General features: G+C 50.5%; 2 protein-coding genes across 12 annotated transcripts in view; one reads left to right on the top strand and one right to left on the bottom strand.

The window, feature by feature from the left end:
- The window catches only part of LOC141100048 (calcium-binding protein 2-like), a 144809-nt gene extending 142295 nt beyond the window's left edge, over positions 1-2514 (bottom strand). For 3 of the 11 annotated variants that reach the window (XM_073588225.1, XM_073588231.1, XM_073588228.1), the window contains exon 1: positions 2313-2443. Coding sequence is in view for 5 of the 11 variants with exons in the window: in XM_073588228.1 (XP_073444329.1) it covers positions 2313-2432 (120 nt within the window). In the remaining 6 variants the exon portion in view is untranslated. Of the gene's footprint in view, positions 1-1511; positions 1962-2016; positions 2079-2312 lie in introns of those variants that run through there. The other 8 variants (XM_073588229.1, XM_073588234.1, XM_073588230.1 and 5 more) reach the window with 7 other exon arrangements.
- The window catches only part of LOC141100051 (glutathione S-transferase P 1-like), a 78656-nt gene that overhangs the window by 11140 nt on the left and 43493 nt on the right, over positions 1-24023 (top strand). The window lies entirely within an intron of this gene.

The following is a 24023-nucleotide window of genomic DNA, read 5'->3' as shown; positions in this document are numbered from 1 at the left end:
CTCGCCAGGCCAGATGGTCCCTTTTCTTCTCCTGGTTCCACTTCACCCTTCATTTCCTTTTCGGTGAGAACGTCTGGGCCGATGCTCTCTCTCGCACCGTGGTGTCAGCGGAGGAGGAGGATGAGGAGCCTCGGCTAATTGTCCCTTCTGAGAGTCTGAGGACTGGTGGTCCATTCGCCCTTGAGTCGGTGCCTCCGGGGAAGACATTTGTCCCTGCCCGTTTGTGACCGGAGGTCCTCTCTTGGGTTCACGCATCCAGGGTGGGTGGATACTTTGGGGTGAAGTGGACCTCTGAGCTACTGGCGAGGACATATTGGTGGCCGCATATGGCCCGGGACGTTGGAGACTACATTCGGGCATGCATCTCCTGCGCCCAGAACAGACCCTCTCGGCAAAGACCCGCTGGGTTGCTTTACCCTCTGCCGGTGGCAGACAGGCCCTGGGAAATGGTCGGCATGGACTTTGTGGTGGGCCTACCCAAGTCCAGTGGCCACACGGTTATCTGGGTCGTCATTATGAATACCATATACCCCAGCCCCACCTTAGGACAGGAGAATCTCATTAACACAAAACTGAAAATAAAGATTAAGAAACAACCACCAGATGGATTTCATCAACCAAGGTATCACTTTATTCAGTATAACGGTGCCGACCTGACACTGTGTGTAGGTTACTATGCACAATCCTGCTGACAGGTTCCCTTTAACTGCATCTCTTGCACAGCGAAGGAGGATCTTACTTTTGCCGCCTCAGCTTCTGCATGGGCGAGAACAGCAGAATTTTTTGATGAAGACTTGCTAGAGTGGCTTGTTTAGGACCTCGTTCTGAGTGAAGGTGACAGGCTTGTGGACATAGTGTGTCTGTTTGTAGAGTGCAGGGAGTCTCAGAGTGGGTATAAACAAACTTCAGCATGGTCTGAGATATGTCAGACTTGTTGGAGGGCTGCGCTCTCGGTAATTGTGACTGTATGGCAGCCGCTGCAGTACCCTCAGGCAATGCGGTGTGGGTACAAGCGGCTCCATAAGTCATATTTTCTATCGCTGGTGTCTAGCATCTGTTTTACTGTTCTGTCTTCATACACAATACAGTGTGCAATCTGACATAAAGCATAAACCACTTCTGTCTTCCAAATAAGCAGACCGTTCTCTGTAGACTAACTTGTCTACATCAGGTATAGAACATAAAACTATAAGAATACTGTAAGGTAGCGCTTATTGTTAGTGTTGGGGGACACTCACTTGGCAGCAGATTAACAGGGTCAGGCACAGGTTTTTTCACATAAAAAATACATTTTGGTTTTTTCAAACATCATAAACCGCTGTAGGCCATGTTACACTTCACAGGCTTAACACATTGTGCTGGACATTTACAGGTTATGGCTTTTCCTTGCAGTCCCTAAACACGCTGGTCCTCTCTGTCCAGTGACTGTGGGCGACCGCACGCCAAACAGTTCATTAACGTTCATAGAACCTCACAAGCACCAACAGTTATATCCCCATGTCGGGGGTTACCTCGCAGGAACTCCTGCTCCAGATGCCGACTCTTTGGTAGTCCTCTCTCTCAGGGAAGCTGCCGAACTGGGATCACCATCCCAGACAATGCCTTGCTCACCAGGCCACCTGACAGTCCAGATCCACAGACGGACAGTAGCTCCCCCAATGCAGTGCTGTCAATGACTCTGCAAACACACCTGGCCTGTCAGTGTGCTATTCAGGATGTCCGTCCCCACTTTGGAACCATCCAACACACAGGCCTCACCGTGTGCTATTCAGGGATCCAACCCTCCTCCCACGGTCTCCTAACACACCAGGTCCAGGGCCTCAGCGGGTGCTATTCAAGATGTACGTCCCTCCTGAGACCGTCCAACACCCATCTCACCAAGTCACCTGGAAGCTTCTCTTATACACAGTAACAAACCCTCAGCAGTACCTCTGCTGATCAATACACGTTCCAGCTTCCATCACAAGGCACCCACCCTTGTGATACATATTGGCCATTTACAATCCTGCCGCTCACCATTTCCCCATCACAATAAAGGAAACGCCTGCATGCATGTACTGGAAAGCCCATACAGCGCCCCCTAGCTGTCACATGGGTCACTGCATAGCAATACAAACAACATAGGTAAGTACTGGGCAAATAATCACACAGCTGGTACTTTACAATTAACAGGAAAGTATACAGTGTGATTCAAACTTGAACATGGAAATGCACAGATATCTAATAATCACATCTCCTATGTACTGGCTGCTATACACTTAATCACATTTCTGTACAATACTGTATTGCAAGAACAGATATATTAATCGTACCAGATATGCATTACCAGGTAAGCAAACACAAGTTGGAGCAGTTGCAGGAGGGCAAATAAACATGAGTGTCCCAGGAAGTACACACAAAAAGATGGAGCTTCCCCCTTCCCAACATACCATCAGAAAAGAAGACTATGTGGTAATACTGAAGCAACATCTCAAGACATCAGTCAGGAAGTTAAAGCCTGGCAGGAAATGAGCGGAGCCATGTGTACGAGGTGTACGGAGCGGAGCTGTGCGTATACGAGGAGTGAGGAGCGGAGCCGCGTGTGTACGAGGTGTGTGGAGCGGAGCGGCGTGTGTACGAGGTGTACGGAGTGGAGCCGCATGTGTATGAGGTGTACGGAGTGGAGCTGCGTGTGTACGAGGTGTACGGAGCGGAGCGGCGTGTGTACGAGGTGTACGGAGCGGAGCCGCGTGTGTACGGAGCGGAGCCACGTGTGTACGAGGTGTACGGAGTGAAGCTGTTTGTGTACGAGGTGTACAGAGCGGAGCCACGTGTGTACGAGGTGTACAGAGCGGAGCTGCATCTGTACGAGGTGTACGGAGCGGAGCCCGTGTGTACGAGGTGTACGGAGTGGAGCCACGTGTGTACGAGGTGTACGGAGCAGAGCCGCGTGTGTACGAGGTGTACGGAGCGGAGTCCTTGTGTACAAGGTGTACGGAGCCACGTGTCTACAAGGTGTACGGAGCCAAGTGTGTACGAGGTGTACGGAGCAGAGTTGTGTATGCACGAGGTGTACGGAGCGGAGCTGTGTGTGTATGAGGTGTACGGAGCCAAATGTGTTTGAGGTGTATGGTGCAGAGCCGCGCGTGTACGAGGTGTGCGGAGCGGAGTCGCATGTGTACAAGGTGTACGGAGCCACGTGTCTACAAGGTGTACGGAGCCAAGTGTGTACGAGGTGTACGGAGCGGAGTTGTGTGTGCACGAGGTGTACGGAGCGGAGCTGTGTGTGTATGAGGTGTACGGCGCCACATGTGTACGAGGTGTACGGAGTCACGTGTGTACGAGGTGTGCGGAGCCACGCGTGTACGATGTGTGCGGAGCGGAGCCACGCGTGTACGAGGTGTACAGAGCGGAGCCGCGTGTGTACTTGGTGTACGAAGCGGATCCGCGTGTGTACGAGGTGTACAGAACGGAGCCGCATGTAAACGAGGTGTACGCAGTGGAACCGCACGTGTACGAGGTGTACAGAGTGGAGCCGCGTGTGTACGATGTGTACAGAGCCATGTGTGTATGAGGTGTACGGAGCGGAGCCGTGTGTGTACGAGGTGTGTGGAGCAGAGTCGTGTGTGTATTTGGTGTACGGAGCGGAGCTGCATGTGTATGGGGTATGCGGAGCGGAGCTATGTGTGTATGGCATGTGTGGAGCGGAGCCGTGTGTGTACGGAGTGGAGCCATGTGTGTACGGGATGTACGGAGCGGAGCCAAGTGTGTATGAGACATACAAAGCAGGCTTTTCCCACGTACACAAGAGTACACGTCGGAGCCCTGAGGAGCACTTTAAAACTCGCACATGACGTTCCACCGGAAGTGATGTGCTGGAAGCTGACTGGAAAATGAGACAATTTCATGAGGAGATTGTGACGGAACCATGGAGGGACTTCAGGGATTGCTTCAGATCCATCACCATGTCCTCCTCCGACAGCGCGGACAGCAGGATCGCCTTTGAATCGGGGATGCCGGCTATGTAAGCGGACCATGATATGTCCTGCAGCGGGAGGCTCAGGTGGGCATTACAATTGGAGCTGGGCTACTATAGTATCTTTATAGAATCTTTCTTTATTTCTTTCTTTCTCTCTCTGTTCTCTCTTTCTCTCTCTCTGTTTCTTTCTTTCTCTGTTCTTTCTCTCTCTAATCCTTTTTTTTCCTCTCTCTCTGTTCTTTCTCTCTGTTCTTTCTTTCCCCTCTTTCTTTTTCTTTCCTCTCTCTGTTCTTTTACATTCTTTCTTTACTTCTTTCTTTCTTACTCTCTCTTTGTTCTTTGTCTCTCTCTGTTTTTTCAGTCCCCTCTTTCTTTCTCTGTTCTTTCTTTCCCCTCTTTCTTTCTCTCTGTTCTTTCTTCTTTCTCTCTCTGTCCATTCTTCACTCTCTGTTCTTCCTCTCTCTGTTCTTTCTTTCTCGCGCTCTCTGTTTTCTTTCTTTCTTTTCCTCAGTACCTGTCAGTATGCCCACAGTACCAGCCACTGTGCCCATAATGCCAGCCACTGTGCCCTCAGTACCAGTCAGTGTGATCAGCAGTGCTAAATGGTGTGGTTGGGCGTGGCCATGGGGGTGTCCAGTTGTGAAATGGGTGTGGTCAGGGGCATGGCCTAAAATTTGCCCCTCTTTCCCTTCAAAAGTTGGGAGGTATGCAGTGATGTGTCACTTACTGGGCTGTTTTATGTAGTTTTGATACCATCACAGTTTTATCAGCAGCAGATTATCACTAGAGTACTAGTAACCCTGCTGCCAGGTAGTCAAACGTATTCATGAACTCTGTATAACCCCACTCCACCACTGATTGGCAGCTTTCTGTGTACACTATACAAGGGCAGATAGCCGCCAATCAGTGGTGTGGGCGGGGCTATACAGAGCTCAGCATTCATAGAACTGGTAGATCTAAAGCAGAGAAAACTGATTTTATCAAAATAACAGCAACAGACACATCACTGGGGTCAGGGTCACTGCCCCTAAATTATGCTATCAGAAGGGGTAGTAAAAACCTGGCGACAGGATTCCCTTTTACAGCCCCCACCCCTCACACACAGCATGATAGCCCCCACCACACAATTTGATGCCACACAACCCCTTCCATCATGCAGTATGATGTCCACCACAGTGTGATGTCCTTACACAGTATGAAGCCATCAAAGCACTCTCACATAGTATCATGTCCTCCACAGCCCCCAGAAGTACATACATACTTGCCCTTTAACCACATTTAGACCTTTCCGGTGTGTGCAGCGTGTTGATAAAGTTATGCTCAGCAGGCACGATCTAGTGACGTCATCATCCCTGCTGCCGCGGAGTCACAGATGCTCCACCTGAATGGCACAGCAGGAAGCCAACGCAAATACTGTTGAAAATGTAATGATGAGTAGGGGGTCCGGTGCCACTGTGGACAGTACGCCCATGAGCAAGGACCCTTTTGACAAGTTATGACTATGATAATAGAGAAACTATTGTGGAAATCATAATCAATTATTATTGTCTGGAAGTGTCCATCTACACCTTCACGAGCTGAGAACTGTGACCCAGCAAGGATTGTAGCGTTGTTATAGACAGATGTGGATCAGTTTAGCTTAGATGATGAAACAAGACGTTACTGTTGCCTCATTGCTTAGTTTTCCTGATCTTTTAGTAGACTGTAATCATTACCCAACGGAATAAATACTCTTGAGACTTCATTATGCAGTGTTAACATGTTGTATGCCTTGGCACGCCTGGGTATCTCTTTTTATAATGTCTTTTTTTGCAATGTATCAAATTTACTCCCTCTCTTCCTGCCCCATCATCTGCAGTTGGGCCGGTCTGCTTTGAGGTCCACCTCCATTAGCCAAGTGAGCCCAAACTGCTGGAAGACCACCCCTCATTCCTGTCCGTCCAATGGAAAACTGTAGTAGTGATCATGTTATTATTATTATTTATTTATATAGCACCATTACCGTAATTCCATGGTACTGTACATGAGAATGGGTTACATACAAAGTTATAGAGATCGTTAACAGTAAACAGATTTACAAGGACAGACTGGTACAGAGGGGAGAGGACCCTGTCCTTGCGGACTTAAGTTCTGTTTTCTCTGACAATTATGCAGTGAAGTCAAGTGTGTTGAGCCCGACATTACAACTAAGGGTACCGTTACATTTAGCGATGCACCAGCGATCCCGACAACGATATGACGCGGTCAAGATCGCTGGTGCATCGCTAAGTGGTCGCTAGTGAGCTGCCACACAGGCAGATCTCACCAGTGACATCGCAGGGGTCGGGGGTCGCTACTTACCTGTCAGACGAGGCGATGAAGACGTCCTCCCGCCCGTGTCCACGCGTCGCTCGTCTCCACAGCAGAAAGCCCAGCAGGAAGCTGACGATGAAAAGCGGCCCAGGACGTTCTCGCGCGATCAGCGATGGACTGCGGGGGAGCGGTCGGAGGTGAGTGTCATACATAGCGATATCGCTAGTGATATCGCTGCTGCGTCACAAAACCAGTGACGTTATAGCGATATTGCTAGCGATATCGTTTAGTGTAGCGGGCCCTTAACACGCAACCCATTATCAACTCATTAACAATTATCATATCACTCTCCTGCTATTCAAATCAGCAGACACTATGGCCAAATCCATGGGAGGGTCTGTTGTGCCCCATTGGTGTCCACTGTGTGACTGATTCGACAAGATGTGAACTTAGACTATGGCCACGTTCACACTGTAAATTGGTCAGAGACACAGTATAAACGAGATTTGCGCCTCTTCTGTGTTTTTGGACTTGCTAGCTTCCAATATTGAAGTAATATACTGGTCTCAACACTTTCATGTTACAGCAGTTATATAGGTTTGTTAGAAAGAATTCAGTATAACTTTATTAATTCATTTTATTCACTTATATAGCACCATTAATTGTACAGCACTGTACAGACCTCATCATCACTGTCCCCATTGGGACTCACAATCTAGGTTCCCTATCAATATGTCTTTTGGAGTGTGGGAGGAAACTGGAGAACCTGGAGGAAACCCACACAAACACGAGGAGAATATATAAACTCCTTGCAGATTTTGTCCTTGGTGGGATTTGACTTGTATTTTATAAATTGAAAACCCTGTTTTTATATATACAGTATATCAATCATAGATCAATCATAGATCAATCATAGAATCGTAGAGTTGGAAGGGACCTCCTGGGCCATCTGGTCCAACCCGCTGCTCAAAGCAGGATTTGCTAAATCATCCCAGTCAGATGTCTGTCCAGCCTCTGTTTGAAGACTTCCATTGAAGGAGAACTCACCACTTCTCGTGGCAGCTTGTTCCACTCATTGATCACTCTAACTGTCAAAAAGTTTTTTCTAATATCTAATCTGTGTCTCCTCCCATTCAGTTTCATCCCATTGCTTCTAGTCTTTCCTTGTGCAAATGAGAATAAAGTTGATCCTTCTACAATGTGACAGCCCTTTAGATATTTGTAGACAGCTATTAAGTCTCCTCTCAGTCTTCTCTTTTGCAAACTAAACAATCCCAAATCCTGCAACCTTTCCTCATAAGACAGGGTTTGCAGACCGGTCACCATTCTGGTTGCTCTTTTCTGAACTTGCTCCAGTTTGTTGATGTCTTTTTTAAAATGTGGTGCCCAAAACTGGACACAATATTCCAGATGAGGTCTGACAAAAGAGGAGTAGAGGGAAATAATGACTTCACGTGATCTAGACTGTATGCTTCTGTTAATACATCCTAGAATTGCATTTGCCTTTTTTGCTGCTGCATCACACTGTGGACTCATATTCAGTCTGTGATCTATTAATATACCCAAATCTTTTTCACATGTGCTGTTGCTTAGGCCTATTCCTCCCATTCTGTATATGCTTTTTTCATTTTTATTGCCCAGATGTAGTACTTTGCATTTTTCCCTGTTAAAAACCATTCTGCTAGTTGCTGCCCACTTCTCCAGTTTATTTATATCTTTTTGAATCCTCTATCTCTCTTCTCTAGTATTAGCTATCCTTCCTAGCTTTGTGTCATGTTCTATGTTCTATGTTATATGAGATAAGTGGGCGGTCCTACAAGTGAATGACAGTTATCTCTGAATGCACAGTCATACAGGGAAGACTGTTGATCACTGAATAGGACGGCCCACTGGACTTATAGTCACTAGAGATTTTAATAATTAAAATACATGTTTTATGGACAATTTTTACACAAAAATGTCTATCAAACTGATCAGTTGCCATTTTTTAAATTGGCTGGTACCCTTTTAAACTTCTTCCAGTCCTGTCCATAATTGCCGTAAAATAACATCGTCTTGTGCAGATTTGGATCCAGTTTATGGGACAAGGGAAAAAAAACAAAAAAAAAAAACTGATCCAGCTCAGGACAAAGGCGGCTACAACTTACAAAATTTTATTGGACAACTTGAAAATATATAAGTGCTTTAAAAAAATATGTGCCTAGCAAACACAGAGCACACCAGTAGGAACGATCTACGCGTTTCAACTAAACAGTCTTACTCATGATCTACCTCACAATACATTGGAGATATAAAAATGGAAAAGAGGCATATTACACTCATTGGACAGACAATTAAAAATGCAAAAAAGCATATATATATTCAGAAAAAGACCTTACAAAACACTATTGGAAAACTATCATAAAAATAGTGGAACAACATAATAAATTCTCTTGTATAATATTGCCTAAATAATATTCAGTATTGTTTTATTAAATCCTGTCTGGCATTAAGACCATGAGGAATACGGGTGTCAAGCATAAACATCCAGTATGTTTCATGGTTAAGTAATTTTTGTTGTAAATCCCCACCTCTAGGAGGTTTATAAACCCTTTCAATTCCACAGAATCTGAAACTAGTGAGATTGCCTTTGCACACTTCCCCTGACGAAGCCTTCCGTGTTACGGCGACACGCGTTGGGTCCTTCCGCCTCTGTGCTCTGACTCCTTCATCTGGGCACTCCAGCATGGAACCTTGGTGACTCGCTCCTTTACATGTGAGGTGCATTCCTCATGAGCCCCACAGACTACCTTGCATCATCTCCATAAGCACTGCTGTGCTTTTACTTTCCAGCTTTGTCTACCATATTACCCTTGATGCATGCGGGCTGTATCATGTCTTATATGTTCAGCACTTTTTTTTTTTCCCCTTGTGCTGTTGTCACCATGTTAGTATACTCTTGACATGGTACTACATGGGTATTATTGGCCCTATTTAGTGCACATATTTTCTGTATACATGGCACTTCTTGCCACACTATGAGGCTGTGTTGGTTCTTTCAGGAGCGCTCAATTACTGCAGACAGCATGTGCGGTATATTGTATTCTTGGGTCTGCTGCAATGTAATTAATTTTGCTTAACTATTGTACTTACATATACAATTTTTTGTATATTCAGGTTATCACATGGTTTCTCTGGTTTAGACCCTATTCCTATTGTGGGTATATATATTAACTTCTAGCACATGTTGTTTTCTTGCATCTTGCTGGTCAATATAGGGCTGCTGCATACTTGGTATATTATCTATTGTATGTAGGAGCAGGGCACATGCGGTTTGTTCCTTACCACTGTTTTTAGATGTTTTTATGCAGTGTTGTCAATAAAGCTTTTTCTATCACAAATTACAATTGTGGTGTGCATTCATTATAGTGGTCTTCTTTTTCCTTGTTCTGTTTGTTACTACGTTTGACCATTGAATTGCACCCACGTAATTACTCTGTATGATTAGCAGTGCGCCAATTTAATATTTTCGCCCTGACCAAGCAGACCCTGACAGAGCGGGAGCGGGCAGACCCTCGCATCACTTTTGCTGACATATGAAGGGAGGCCCGATTACGTGAACAGTATCAGAGGGTGATGATCCCGGTAGGGAAGGTCCAGAGTGGTGAAGCAGCAGTGAATACAGTTGCTGAACCCCAATGGGTTGAAGAGATGAGAAAGGAGCTGATGAATATTCAAGGGGAATTTGCTCGGGTGAAGGAGAAAGTTGAAACCGGCCAGAACGCAGCAGGGGGCCAAAGTGATGCAGATGCCTGTAAAGATGCCAGAAGGTTCCGCCGACAGAGGCCCTTCGCTTGCTATAACTGCGAGGAAATAGGACATATGGCTAGGGAATGTCCACGCCGGAACAGGCCTCAGCCGCATTGTCCATTAATCTACAAAGCTCCGAGCCTGGGGGAAGTCACCCGGAGCCAGAATGGAATGGAAGGAGTAGTGAAAGTCCCGTAAATCTGGTGTCTATGTGCCCGCTGGTCTGGGCTGAGTTTGCTGGATGGGCCGTGCGTTGCCTGGTGGATACTGGGTCTCAAGTGACCACGATGCCCGAAGCTGAATGCCTAAATGGGGCCCGGTAGTAAAGCTGATGGCGTTGAATCACTTGCCCATCCTGGTCGCAGGGGTGGTGTGGATGCAGGTCTCCCTGTGCGGGAAAGACCTTAGATGGAAGGGTGTAGTGCTAACCCTGTGGGAAGCCGGTCACAATCATACTGTCACCCTGGGGATGAACATCCTGAAAGAGTTCAGAAAACTACTCATTGTTGAACCTTCTCATTTGTCCCTGAAACAGTGGAGTCCGCATACCCCCCAGCGACAAGTGTTTTAACGGCTAATACGTACAGCTCGATCCCAGGAGGCATCTAGTCATGGAGAAATGTTGGGAAAAGTGATTGTGCCGCCTCCACTAAGCTCACCCTACCACCGGGACAGACCGTACTGACTCGTCCAGTCCGAGCACATGCCCCATTGGAGGGAGTAGAAGTACAGCTGGAATCCTCCTTGACTGAACAGTTGCCTGCAGGACTCTTAGTGGCATGGACACTGGCTATTATACGTGAAGGGACGGGGCTTGTACGTTGCGTTAATTTGACAGATCAGGAAGTTGTGGTCCACCCAGGAGAGAAGTGGCACGGATTATGGGCATCCCCAAGGAAATCATATCGCACCAGGCCATACAGTTGTCAGTTAATCCAGAAGACCCGTGATAGGTGAAGGTCACCACTTCTCCGACTTGAACAGAACCTCAATACATCCAGGAGGGGCGATGCATACTAGATCAGATGTACGCCGAACTATCTGAACTCATGCCTGCCCAAGTACAACAAGTGGAAGCGTTACTGGGGCGATACAAGTCCGTGTTTACGAATCATGAGGATGACTTTGGCTGTACTATGGCTATTACTCACAAAATACCAACGGGGTATATGGCACCTCACTTATATCAGGAAGTAAGAGAGATTCTTGGACAGATGCTATAGGCGGGCATCATCAGGGAGAGCCAAAGTCCATGGGCAGCCCCCATTGTGCTGGACGAAAGAAAGACGGAACACTGAGGTTCTGTGTAGATTACCGCAAACTCAACGCCTGCACCGTGAGGGACCCATACCTTCTTCCCCGGATTGAGGAGTCCTTGTTTGCATTGGGAAAAAAAAATTTTTCTCGACGCTGGATCTTGCCAGTGGCTACTGGCAAGTGCCCATGTCGGAGAAGGACAGGGCAAAGATGGCATTTATATTACCTATGAGCCTCTTCAAATTCAATAGGATGCCATTTAGGCTGGCCAATGCCCCCGGTGCGTTCCAACGATTGATGGAGAGGTGCTTAGGTGATTTGAACTTTGAGGCCACACTCATTTACTTGGATGACATCATAGTATATGCTGCCTCGCTTGAAGATCACCTGCAGAGATTAGAGCAAGTGCTGAGCCGTCAACAGAAATATGAGCTGAAGGTGAACCCAGAGAAGTGCCACTTGTTCAGGACCCAGATCGAGCATCTAGGCCAAGTTGTTTCAGCTGAAGGAGGGAAACTGTCACGGGAGAAAATCACAGTGATTCAGGATTGGCCGACCCCTGAGACTGTAAAAGATGTCTGAGCGTTCCTGGGACAGACGGTGTACTATCGTCGTTTTGTGAAGAACTTTGTCTGTGTGGTGAAACCTCTGCTCAAGCTCCTGAAAGGGGTACCCCCGAATGCAAAGGGCCAGTCCATCCATTGGGAGGAAAGGCAGGAGAAAGCTTTCTGTGACTTGATGAAGGTGTGGGAGGAGGAGTCCCCGCTGTGTATCCGGGTCGGAACCAAGGGGGCCGTCACCAAGGTTCCTAGGGAGACTGTTTCTGGGGAACACAATTGGGAGACGGACCGCAGAGACTTCTAGAAAGGTTGGGGGAGGAGCTACTATAAAAGGGGCTGAGGACACCAGCAGGAGTCAGTCCACGCAGCAGGAGAGGAGAAGAGAGGAAGCTAGAGGGCGCCTGAGAGCCAGAGCGAGAGCCAGAACCAGAGCAAGGAGAGCAGAGCAGCAATGGGAGAGACTGAAGGGAGACTCACCGCTAACAGAAGGGACACAGCACTGAGCCGTCCAACGGAGAGACACCGCCCGACTCCACCCCGCGTGTGCGGCCCGACCTCTCCCGCCCGCGGCAGCCAACGCCCGACTCCACATCGTGGGTGCGGCCCATCTGCTGCCGCCCACGGCCGCCGCCACTCCACTCCAGCCCGCAGTTGCGGCCTGTCTGCTGCCGCCTGCAGCCCCTGCAGCTCGGCTCCGGCCTGTGGCTGTGGCCTATGCCGTCCAGACCCCGGGCAACGCCGTCCCACCTCCGCCGGGAGGTGCGACACAGAGGAACTCTTCAGGGGCCTGCTGTGCCCCCACTTCGCCGGGGTGTAGGAACGCCCGAAGTCTCTGCCAAATCCTCGTCGGCTGGGCCCAGCGGCTGATACGCTGAAGCATGATCGACCATCACTCTGCCGGACGTCAGAGAGGATAAGTGACACATTGTAGTTAACATTCTGGACCCGTAGTCGGCCATACCACGGTCCTATAGTGACCAGTCTTTGCCGAGTTAGACGTGTTTGTGTTACCAGTGTATTCTTGTGTTGATCCCTGTGAGGATAACTGCTGTTAACTTGTTTGGTTGCTCGAGATAGCCCCTATAGGCATATATATATATAAAAGATACATCTTAAAGTTCCTCCCGTCTCCTGCCTCGTCACTACATCCCGCGTACCTGCGATTACTACATTTGGCGTAGTCGGCAGGATGCAGTCTCCGAGCGGAGATGGTGTGGGCCAGGGGGGCAACAGTGGGCACCGGCCCAGCCTATCCTTGGGGTCTATGCTGAGCAATCTACCCAGGTTCTCGAGCAGCAATACTATGCTGTGGAACTGGACGGAGCGAATGCGTGGGCTATTTAGGATGCATCCGCTGACCCCTGACCTAGAGGCAGAAGTGGCCCTTACGGCGTTGGATGGGGAGGCCCTGGATTCCATAATGTTGAGGCCCCCGGGGAAGCGAAACACCTTCTTCAGGGTGTTACAGATCTTAGAGGAGACCCATGGGGACCTGACTGATGTGGGAGAACTGAGAACCCGGATGTTTAGTCGCATGCAGAAAGAGGGGGAAACAGTGACACAATATATGAATGTTTTGCAGGAATTATTGTAGCCATTGAAAGGAAGGATGGGGACCGTGGACGTAACATTACGTGACCTTTTAGTGACCGGGCTAAGAGACACCCTGACAAAACAGGCTCTGCGAGAGCGGGTGCGAGTGGACCCGCATCTGACCTTTTCAGAGATAGGAAAGGAGGCACGTGTTCGGGAACAGGAGCAAGTGGTGACGGTCCCTGTGGGGATGGCTCAGAGTATCGAAGCATCCGTAAGCGCCCTGGGTGAACCCCACTGGGTACAAGAGATGAAACAAGAGATACAATGTATTAAAGGTGAATTGGCCGAAGCGAAAAAAGAGGCCACAAGAAGTCAGCTAGGGCCGGGCAGAGAAGGCATGAACCATCGCGGCCCTTACCAGAGTCGGTTCCCACAACCACTCACCTGTTACGGTTGTGGAGGATTGGGACACTCCGCCCGAGAGTGCCCATGTTGCAGGAAGATCCTGCCCCACTGGCCAATAAAATCAGAGGACCCTGAGCTGGGGGAACTCCGCTTGGGGCCAGAGCACACCACATGGGGTGGTGGTAGTCACGAAGACCTGGTCGCGCAGTGTCCAGTGGTATGGGCAGAAGTCGAAGGCCGTGCCGTACGATGTCTAGTAGATACGGGGTCGCAAGTAATGACCATGCCAGAGACTTATTTTCGGCAGCATTTTCCCAAAGCAGTGAGACCTCAGTGGGGTTCCGTGATAAAGTTGGTAGCCGCCAACAAGCTACCGGTTCCTGTTGTCGGAGTAATCTGGATGCAGATTTCGTTAAGCGGCAAATCACTCGGCCGCCGGGGAGTGGTCCTGACCCAGGGAGACGCAAACAACAAACATCCGGTTACCCTTGGTATGAACATACTGCGGGAGTTCGGCAACCTCCTCCTCAATCAGCCCACGCAAGAGACTCTGAGCCAGTGGGGCTCCCGCATGCCCCAAGGGCTGGTCTTCCAGCAGTTGGTGCGTGGAGCGCGAGTCCTCCAGGACTGCCAGGAGGGCGAGGTACTGGAGAAGGTGATTGCGCTGGCGGCGCCTCCACTCGTGCTGCCACCTGGCCAGACAGTAGTGTCCTTGCCTATCCAGGCCCCTGTGCCCCTGGAGGGAGTAGAGATGCAGGTGGATCCGTGCTTCTCGGAACGCCTACCCTCTGGAGTCCTGGTGGCCCGCACCATAGCCACTGTGCAGAAAGGGACCGTGCTGGTGCGCTGCATCAACCTAGAAGACCAAGACATCGTCCTGAAGCCACAAGCCAAAATGGCGAAGCTGGTGAGACCTTTGGAAGAGGTGCTTCCAACCCCTGCGTTCCAACTAAAAGTGCAGGCCGGGGATCCTTGGGCGGTGTCTATCCGGTCTCTTCAGACCACCGGGACCTCGACCAAAGAAAAGGGCCGAGCCATCCTGGAGAGAATGCGAGCAGAACTCTCTGGCCTTACCCCGGCCCAAATTTTCCAGGTAGAAACGCTTTTGGGCCAGTACCAGGAGGTATTCGCCAACCATGAGGATGATTTTGGATGTACTACAGCCATTACGCACGGCATTCCCATGGCAGGAACGGCTCCCATCAGAGAGCGGTATCGGCAGATTCCCCCCGCAACTATATCAGGAGGTGAAAACTTTACTGGGCCAAATGCTGCGGAAAGGAGTTATCCGAGAAAGCCAGAGTCCCTGGGCGGCCCCCATCGTGTTAGTCCGCAAGAAGGATGGCACCTTGCGGTTCTGTGTGGACTATCGGAAATTGAACGCTTGTACCATCAAAGACTCATACCCGCTGTGTCGGATAGAGGAGTCCCTATCCAACCTGGGGAAGGCGACATACTTCTCGACTTTAGATCTGGCCAGCGGGTACTGGCAGGTGCCAATGTCAGAGGAAGACCGTGCTAAGACCGCGTTCATTCTCCCCTTGGGACTGTTCGAATTTAATCGTATGCCATTCGGGCTGGCCAACGCCCCCGGAACCTTCCAACGGCTGATGGAGCGGTGTCTGGGAGATCTCAACTTCGAGACCACATTGATATACCTGGACGACATCATCATCTATGCCGCCACATTTGAGGACCACCTGCGGCGGTTGGGGCAGATGCTCGGGCGGCTGCAGAAGTACGGGCTGAAGGTAAAGCCCCAGAAATGCCACTTGTTTTGTACACAGATCGAATACCTGGGGCATACCGTCTCCGCCGAAGGCATTCGACCATCCATGGAAAAGGTCGCCGCGATCCAAGGGTGGCTTACTCCCGAGACGGTAAAAGATGTACGAGCCTTCCTGGGGCTGACCGGATATTACAATCGCTTCGTAAAGAACTTTGCACAACGCGCTCGAGCCCTGCAAGACCTGCTGAAAGGGGCCCCTGCCGGAGCGAATGGATGGAAGATTCAGTGGCGCAAACCGCAAGAAGAGGCCTTCCGAGATCTCAAAGCCGCCTTCTCAGACTCCCTGGTGTTAGCGTATGCGATTTCTCGCAGCCGTTCATACTGCACACTGACGGGAGCCTACATGGGCTAGGAGCTGTATTGTCCCAAGTCCAAGACAGCTGGGAAAGAGTGATCGCTTACGGCAGTCGATCACTCCACAACTCCGAACGTAATCCTGACAATTACAGCTCCTTTAAGCTCTATCTCCTCGCAGTAGTGTGGTCTATGATGGAGTAGTTCGCAGAGTACCTGGCGGGCACCGAGGTGGTGGTACGAACTGACAATAACCCACTGGCCCACCTCAAAAATGCCAAATTAGGGTCTCTGGAGCAGCGATGGGTGGCCCGGATGGCCAAATTCAAGTACAAAATCATCTATAAAAGGGGAGCGGAGAATGTGCATGCCGTCACCCTCTCCAGGATCCGGCGTACAACCCCAGGGCAAAGTCGAGATGACGAACTGGAAGGAGAGGAAACGCCGTTCCCCACTGGACTCACGGCCACCACGCGAGGACAATCCCATATGGAGCCCCCAAGAGGCATGCTAGAACAACCCCGTGGTAAGTGGATCCAGCAAAAGCAAGAAGATGGAGAAATTGGACCCCTGCGTCAATGGGTGGCCACCGGCAAAATACCAAACGACTCCCAGAGGCAGACCTTGACTCAGGTCACTTTGTTAATGCTGTGCCAATGGGAGAAATTAGTGATCAGAAAGGGAATATTGTACCGCAAGGCAGTATCGCGGACGACATCAGCAACAGCTTGGCAGGTAGTCGTGCCGGGAGCCCAACTTGGTGAACTAGCTCAAGAGGCACATGAAAAAGGGGCTCATTTCGGGGCTCAAAAGACTTTTCAGTGGTTACAGCAAATGGCGTACCATCCTTGCTTACAAACTGCAGTGGAAGAGGCTTGCCGGGCATACCGACCTATGCGAGCTAGCTAAACCACCCGCACAGCGGGCCCCAGTACAATCAATAGTAACATCAGCACCCCTCGAACTCTTGATGATTGACTATTTGACCATTGGCCCCGTGCACCAGGGGTATGAACATTGTCACGTCATGGTGGACCATTTCACCAAATTCGCCGTGGTAACCCCTACCCAAGATCAAACTGCACAGTCAAGCCGCCTACGTGATTTGCAAAAACTTTATCCAAGTATACGGCTGCCCCCAACGAATACATTCAGATCAGGGGGCGTGTTTCCTGGGAAAGGTCATGGAAGAGCTACACCGTCTATATGGTATCGATAAGTCCCGGACCACTCCGTACCACCCGCAGGGGAATGGGGCCTGCAAACGATTTAATCGAACTCTAATTCAAATGTTACGCACTCTGGAGAGCAACTGGAATGCCCGCTGGCCTGAGTACATCCCTGAACTGGTGTGGGTTTATAACAACCAGGTACACCGAGTCACCGGTTACACCCCTTACTCGCTGCTATTTGGCCGGGAAGGCAAGGGGATCACGGAGGTGTAATTAAATCCGGAAGAGCAACAACTGTGGACAGGGGTCTCGTCGTGGGTCCGGAACCACCGACATCAGCTAAAAACCCTGCACCGAATTGTCAACACAAAACTCCAGGACCTGGAACATCCAGGGGGACGTTGCCTCAACCCATCGACCTCCGGGCCGGGAATCGGGTACTCATACGAGATCAGTGCCCTCAGAACAAGCTGGAACCCCGCTGGGAAGAGAGTCCATATTGAATGTTGCGCCGAGTAAGCCCAGACGGGCCAGTGTACAAAATACAACCTGAGAAAGACAGGGATCTCCCTACCCGTACTGTGCACCGTAATATGTTACGGCCCTGTACTTCCACCGACCCCACACGACCCAAGACCATGCCTCAGGTCTCAGAACCTCTGCCAGCAGTATGAGATGAGGACGACGAGGAAGACCTCCCAGCAGCACAAACGGACAGTTCAAGGAATAATATCCCAGTGGACCCAGTCGACCCAACAGGCCTGACCGACCCACCACCTTCCACCACCCTAGAAGACTCCACCACAGTCGAACCAAGATGCTCCGAGCAGTCAACAGCTGGCAAACCCCCCGAACGCTACGAACAGGATCAGTTCGTATGGCAAAGGAAACTTTCATCACAAGACACCGACCCAGGCCTCCCCAAGCCCTCGCCCGAGGACTGGCAAGCATACAGGATGGGGGAGTGTGGGAGGAGTCCCTGCTGTGTATCCAGGCCGGAACCAAGGGGGCCCTCACCAAGGTTCCTAGGGAGACTGTTTCCGGGGGACAAAATTGGGGGACGGACCGCAGAGACTTCTAGAAAGATTGGGGGAGGAGCTACAATAAAAGGGGCTGAGGACACCAGGAGGAGTCAGTCCACGCAGCAGGAGAGGAGAAGAGAGGAAGCTAGAGGGTGCCTGAGAGCCAGAGGGAGAGCCAGAACCATAGCAAGGAGAGTAGAGCCGCAACGGGAGAGACTGAAGGGAGACTCACCGCTAACAGAAGGGAGACGGCACCGAGCCGTCCAACGGAGAGACACCGCCCGACTCCACCCCGCGAGATACATCTTAAAGTTCCTCCCATCTCCCGCCTCGTCACTGCATCCCGCAAACCTGCGATTACTACAAAGGCGTTGACAGAAGCCCCGCTGCTGGCCTATGCAGACTTCTCTGTACCATTTATTTTCCACATTGACGGAAGCTTGCACAGACTTGGGGCCGTGTTGTCTCGGGTGCAGGACAGGAAGGAGAGGGTGATTGCTTATGCTAGTCGGTCCCTTCATGATTCCGAGCGCAACCCAGACAACTACAGTTCCTTCAAGCTGGAATTGCTGGCGTTGGTGTGGGCTATGACGGAGAGATTCACAGAATACCTGTCTGGCTCGGAAGTATTGGTATGCACCGATAACAATCCGTTAGCACATCTGGAGAACGCTAAATTAGGGGACCTGGAACAGCACTGGGTGGCCTGGATGGTGAAGTTTCTATAAAGAATCACCTACAGGAGGGGGACTGAGAATACCCATGCCAACGCCTTGTCCAAAGCAAGACATGCGACACTGGGAAAGATTAAAGATGAGATGCTGGAGGAGGAGATTTAGACAGTGGGTGACCCTGAAGAAACTGCCCAGTCAAGAACAGAGGAGTACTCTGACTCCAGAGGCGCTGAAGATACGGCAGTGGGAGCGCTTCCAGATGAGAAACGAACTGTTATATCAGAAGGTCCAACTACAAAAAGAGTTGGGAGCCTCCTGACAGGTGCTGATTCCAGAAGCGGTGCTATCTACAGTAGCCATTGAGGCTCATGAAAGAGGAGCTCACTTCGGTATTGAAAAAACTGTCCAATGACTACAACAGATATATCAGTTTTACAGGTCTCATACCACACCGTACCACCCTCAGGGAAACAGGGCCTGCAAGCAATGTAACCGTACTCTGATCCAAATGTTGAGGACCTTGGAAGAGGATCGGAAGGCTCGATGGCATGAGTAAGTGTCTGAGCTCGTGTGGATCTACAATAATCGAGTCCACCAAACCACCGGTCACACGCCCTACGCCTTGTTGTTCGGCTGAACAGGGAAAGAAGTCACGGAACTGGAGTTGGACCCAGGGGAGGACTACCCATGAACGAGGGATTCTACCTGGGCCTGACAATATCGACATCGTTTGCAGACCTTACATCGTCTAGTACAGACTCGGCTCAGGAAGTTGGAGCACCCTGAGATGCTCCCTCTGCGGGGGACAGATCTTCAGGTTGGTGATTGAGTGTTGGTGCGGGAAAAACATCCACGAGACAAGCTGTAGAACCCTTGGGAAAGTAGGCCATACAGAGTGAAGCGTCGGGTTGGTACAGAAGGACCCATATATGAGATTCAACCAGAAGGAGAAGAGAATGCTCCCACTCAGGTAGTACACCGAAGTATGCTCCTGCCATGTCTCTCAGAAGACCCCATACAGGAGGAAGAAACACCTGAGATAACTGAGTCGGTGCCTCACATGACAGAGGAAGATGAAGAGGAAAAAAGTCCCGAGCAGCAGCTTGAGGATGCGCCCGTTAGTCGGGGCCCTGAGATCCCGGGAGAAAATGCTACGGCGGGTACAGAACCAACTTTGCCTTCACTAGGACAACCCGGTGTGATCACACTAGAAGACTCCACTATTCCTTCCGATCTTCGTCGCTCCGAACATACAATGGCTGGACAACCCCCCAATCGTTACAATCAGGATCAGTTCATTTGGCAACAGTTCGCTAAGAGAGACAAGCAATGGTCTAGCATTTCTCAAGATTCCTTGCCTGTGGAATGATGAATGAAAAGAAGGGGAGAGTGTAAGAAGATGAGCCAGAGCAGAGTCAGCGGTTCTCTGTGCACTTTAGAGCTGGAACTATCAGGACTGTCACCACTGTTGCTGGGGGATGATTTATCTGAGTGGAGAGGACCTTTGCACTGGACAGTAGGAGGCTTAGGGGAGATAAAAGGGACTGAGCGCGGGAACAGGAGAGATTTGGTGGAAAGGCAACACGAGAACAAGGTGAAGGTTGACTCCCACCCCTCTGCTCCGACTGTGAATGCCACATACTCGAGTTCCCTGCTGATTGACTTACCAGCAGAGAGCATCCTGACTGAGCCACCCCCTTATGTTCCCGTACCGGTCTGGTCCTTATCGCTAGAGTGAAAGATAATTCTACTCGCTATGATCGTAGCGAGCCCGTCAGAGGTTCGCACACTACCACGGCCTGCGGGCCTGCACGTTGTTCGTGTTCTGCGATATTCCAGAGGAATCCACAAAAGAGACGGTTCTCACATACCAATGTACTCAAGCCAAGCAAGCCCGGATACATTGGCATGGTCGGGAGACAGTGCATTTTGTTCATCCGCAACAGAGCCAGAGACATTGTCCATAGACTGCGACCCCGGCGGGAGATATTCCAGCCTCTCCCCAACCAGAACTTTAAGCAATAAGTTACCTTTTTCTTACACCTCCTTCTCTCCCAAATATTGTGTTTTTGTGCAGTTTCTGTTATTGCACTCAGTGTTCCTGTGCCATTCATTTCATTGTTGATTTCATCGCCTTGTGCGGAGTATTTCTTGTATATTATTAACCTGTTTACTTTAAAGTAAACTCTGTTAACTCCTTCTCTGCCTCCTGCTCTTCACTGCATACAACGAACTTCACTTCCAGTTTCTTTACACAACAAGCAGACTCGCTCATCACTAATTGTAACAAATCCTCAGTTGCAAAAAGGTCTGCACAATAACTACCAAAGATTTGGGAAGAATCAAATGCAAAGCAATCAGGAATCCATTATCCTCCAGTTTCGTCATATCCCAGAACTCCAACTTTCCTGGAGAGCCCAGAAGTGACAGAAGGTGCAGATGATCAGAGTATTCCACAGCCCCCACTTGCTGACTTTAATATAATGCTCATCATTCTCCCCTGTTCGCTGGCAGAGCAAGGGAGAATGAAGACAGCCGGCTTCAGCACCTGCCATCGGGGAACAGCGCTTACAGTAGACCTTCTTCCCCGGCGGCTGTCGGTGTGGTATTGATGCGGCACAAGGTTGCCACACGTGTGCGACACCTAGCACACACACGGACACAGATATCTCTGGTAACGGTTTTTCCGGTACTGGAAATATACGGATGTGTGAAAGAGGCCTTACACATATAGCAGATCATGGGACATTCACATGAACACACTCTGTACTCATGAAAATTACATGATGCTTAGTTATCCAATAGCTTTATAGTCAAGAGCTTTGGGGACTTTTACCACTTTTGAAATACTTGTGGGCTACATAAATTAGCATTTCAGGTTGCCGCTGATAATGGAGAGAGAGAGAGAGAGAAAGAGCGAGACAGAGAGAGCGAGAGAGAGAGAGACAGGCAGAGCCTATTCAGAGCAGCTGGGAAAAAAGAAAGAATTCCGTTGGACAAGTGCAAGGAGAAGAAGGGAGAATGAGCTACAAAGTGAAGTCCTACTGTCAGAAGCTGAATCAGAGAGGACACCAGGGAGAAACCACCAGTGGGGTCAGGAGCAGCTGAGCACTGTACTGTAAAGATGTGCCTACCTCTCATCACCCCCAGACAGCAGCAACTCAGACTGATTTCACCCTTTTTCCCCACAACAGGTTTTTTCCCAGCGTTACAAATTATCACCTATTCAAAGGACAGGTGACAACTTGCTGATTACCAGGGTTCCAACCACTGAACTCCTCTACCAATCCCAAAAACAGATTCTAAAATGCCCTATATGAATGGAGGAGCTTTTTCAAGTGCTATTTTCAGTTTCTGACCACTGGGACCCAATCGATTAGCAGGTTATCACCTGTCCATGGGATAGCAAGGTGATTACTTGCATTGTTGGGAATAACCCTATAACTGCTCCTGCCCAATGATGTACTAATAGTCTGAGCACAGACCACAATGCACGGACTGTCCAAAATTAACAGCCTCTATATATGCCTATGAAGCTGTCAAGCTCAGATCAGGGGACCCCTGGACAGCCCGTGCTTTGTGGTCCATATTCATTTTGGGTTTGATGCACGTCTGCATGAGCCCTTAGAGGGGATGGCCCGGATTGGTAATATAACCAACCGGGCATTTTCCCGCTGGGCCACTGTGATGTGGGCCTCGGGCAGCAGCACCTGATCATCTGGCCGCTTGCCAGCTGATGCGGCCACTGGCCTGGCTGTTGCTCCTGCCGCCATTATAGTTTCCAACCCTCCAGTACTGCAGGGAGATAAGCCGCCACACCCCCTCCCACGCACCCCATCCTCGCCTTAGCATGAGACCTCCCCCCGCAGCCACTCACAGCATCGCTTGCCTGCTCTCTTCTCTGTTCACAGGACCGGTGATGAGGTCAAAGGAGGGGAGGAGTCAGGGGTCACATGATCAGGAGCCTTTGTCCAGACCCCTGATCATGTCACCCCTGACTCCGCCCCTCCTGTGACCTCATCACAGGTCCTGTGCCCTCAGCCTTGCCTCTTGGTGTCTGCAAGACTCTGCTGTGCTGTTGTCATGGTGCTGGATGAGGTAAGTATGTGTGGGGTCAGGAGGGGTTTACAGGGTAGATGTAGCAGAGCTGTGTGTGTATGAGGTGTACGGAGTGGAGCCATGTGTGTACGAGATGTACGGAGCGGAGCCGTGTGTGCACGAGGTGTACGGAACAGAGCCGCGTGTACGAGGTGTACGGAGCGGAGTCGCGCCTGTACGAGGTGTACGGAATAGAGCCGCGTGTACGAGGTGTACGGAGCGGAGCCGTGTGTGTATGAGGTGTACAGAACAGAGCCGTGTGTACGTGGTGTACGGAGCGGAGCCGCGCCTGTACAAGGTGTACGGAGCGGAGACACGCCTGTACGAGGTGTACGGAACAGAGCCGCGTGTACGAGGTGTACGAAGCGGAGCCGTGTGTGTACGAGGTGTATGGAGAGGAGCCGTGTGTGTATGAAGTGTACGGAACAGAGCCGTGTGTACGAGGTGTACGGAACAGAGCCGCGTGTACGAGGTGTACGGAGCGGAGCTGTGTGTGTACGAGGTGTATGGAGAGGAGCCGTGTGTGTATGAGGTGTATGGAACAGAGCCATGTGTACGAGGTGTACGGAGCGGAGCCACGTCTGTACGAGGTGTACGGAACAGAGCCCCGTATACGAGGTGTACGGAGCGGAGCCGTGTGTGTCCGAGGTGTATGGAGAGGAGCCGTGTGTGTATGAGGTGTACAGAACAGAGCTGCGTGCACGAGGTGTACGGAGCGGAGCCGCGCCTGTACGAGGTGTATGGAACAGAGCCGCGTGTACGGAGCGGAGCCGTGTGTGTACGAGGTGTATGGAGAGGAGCCGCGTGTGTATGAGGAGTACGGAGCGGAGCCACGCGTGTGTGAGGTGTACGGAACAGAGCCGCGTCTACGAGGTGTACGGAGCGGAGCCGCGCATGTACGAGGTGTACTGAGCGGAGCCGCGCATGTACGAGGTGTACTGAGCGGAGCTGCGCGAGTACGAGGTGTACGGAGCGGAGCTGCGCGAGTACAAGGTGTACGGAGCGGAGCTGCGCGAGTACAAGGTGTACGGAGCGGGCCGCGCGTGTACGAGGTGTACAGAGTGGAGCTGCGTGTGTATGGGGTATACGGAGCAGAGCCGTGTGTGTACGGAGTGGAGCCATATGTGTACGGAGCGGAGCCAAGTGTGTACGAAGCATACAAAGCGGGCTTTTCCCA

This window comes from Dendrobates tinctorius, unplaced genomic scaffold (assembly GCF_039654945.1).
Source record: "Dendrobates tinctorius isolate UK_male_01 unplaced genomic scaffold, ASM3965494v1 ptg000103l, whole genome shotgun sequence".
In the NCBI taxonomy this organism is placed as follows: domain Eukaryota; kingdom Metazoa; phylum Chordata; class Amphibia; order Anura; family Dendrobatidae; genus Dendrobates; species Dendrobates tinctorius.
The sequence above is the reverse complement of the archived record's forward strand: the minus strand, read 5'-3'. Positions and strand labels throughout refer to the sequence as shown.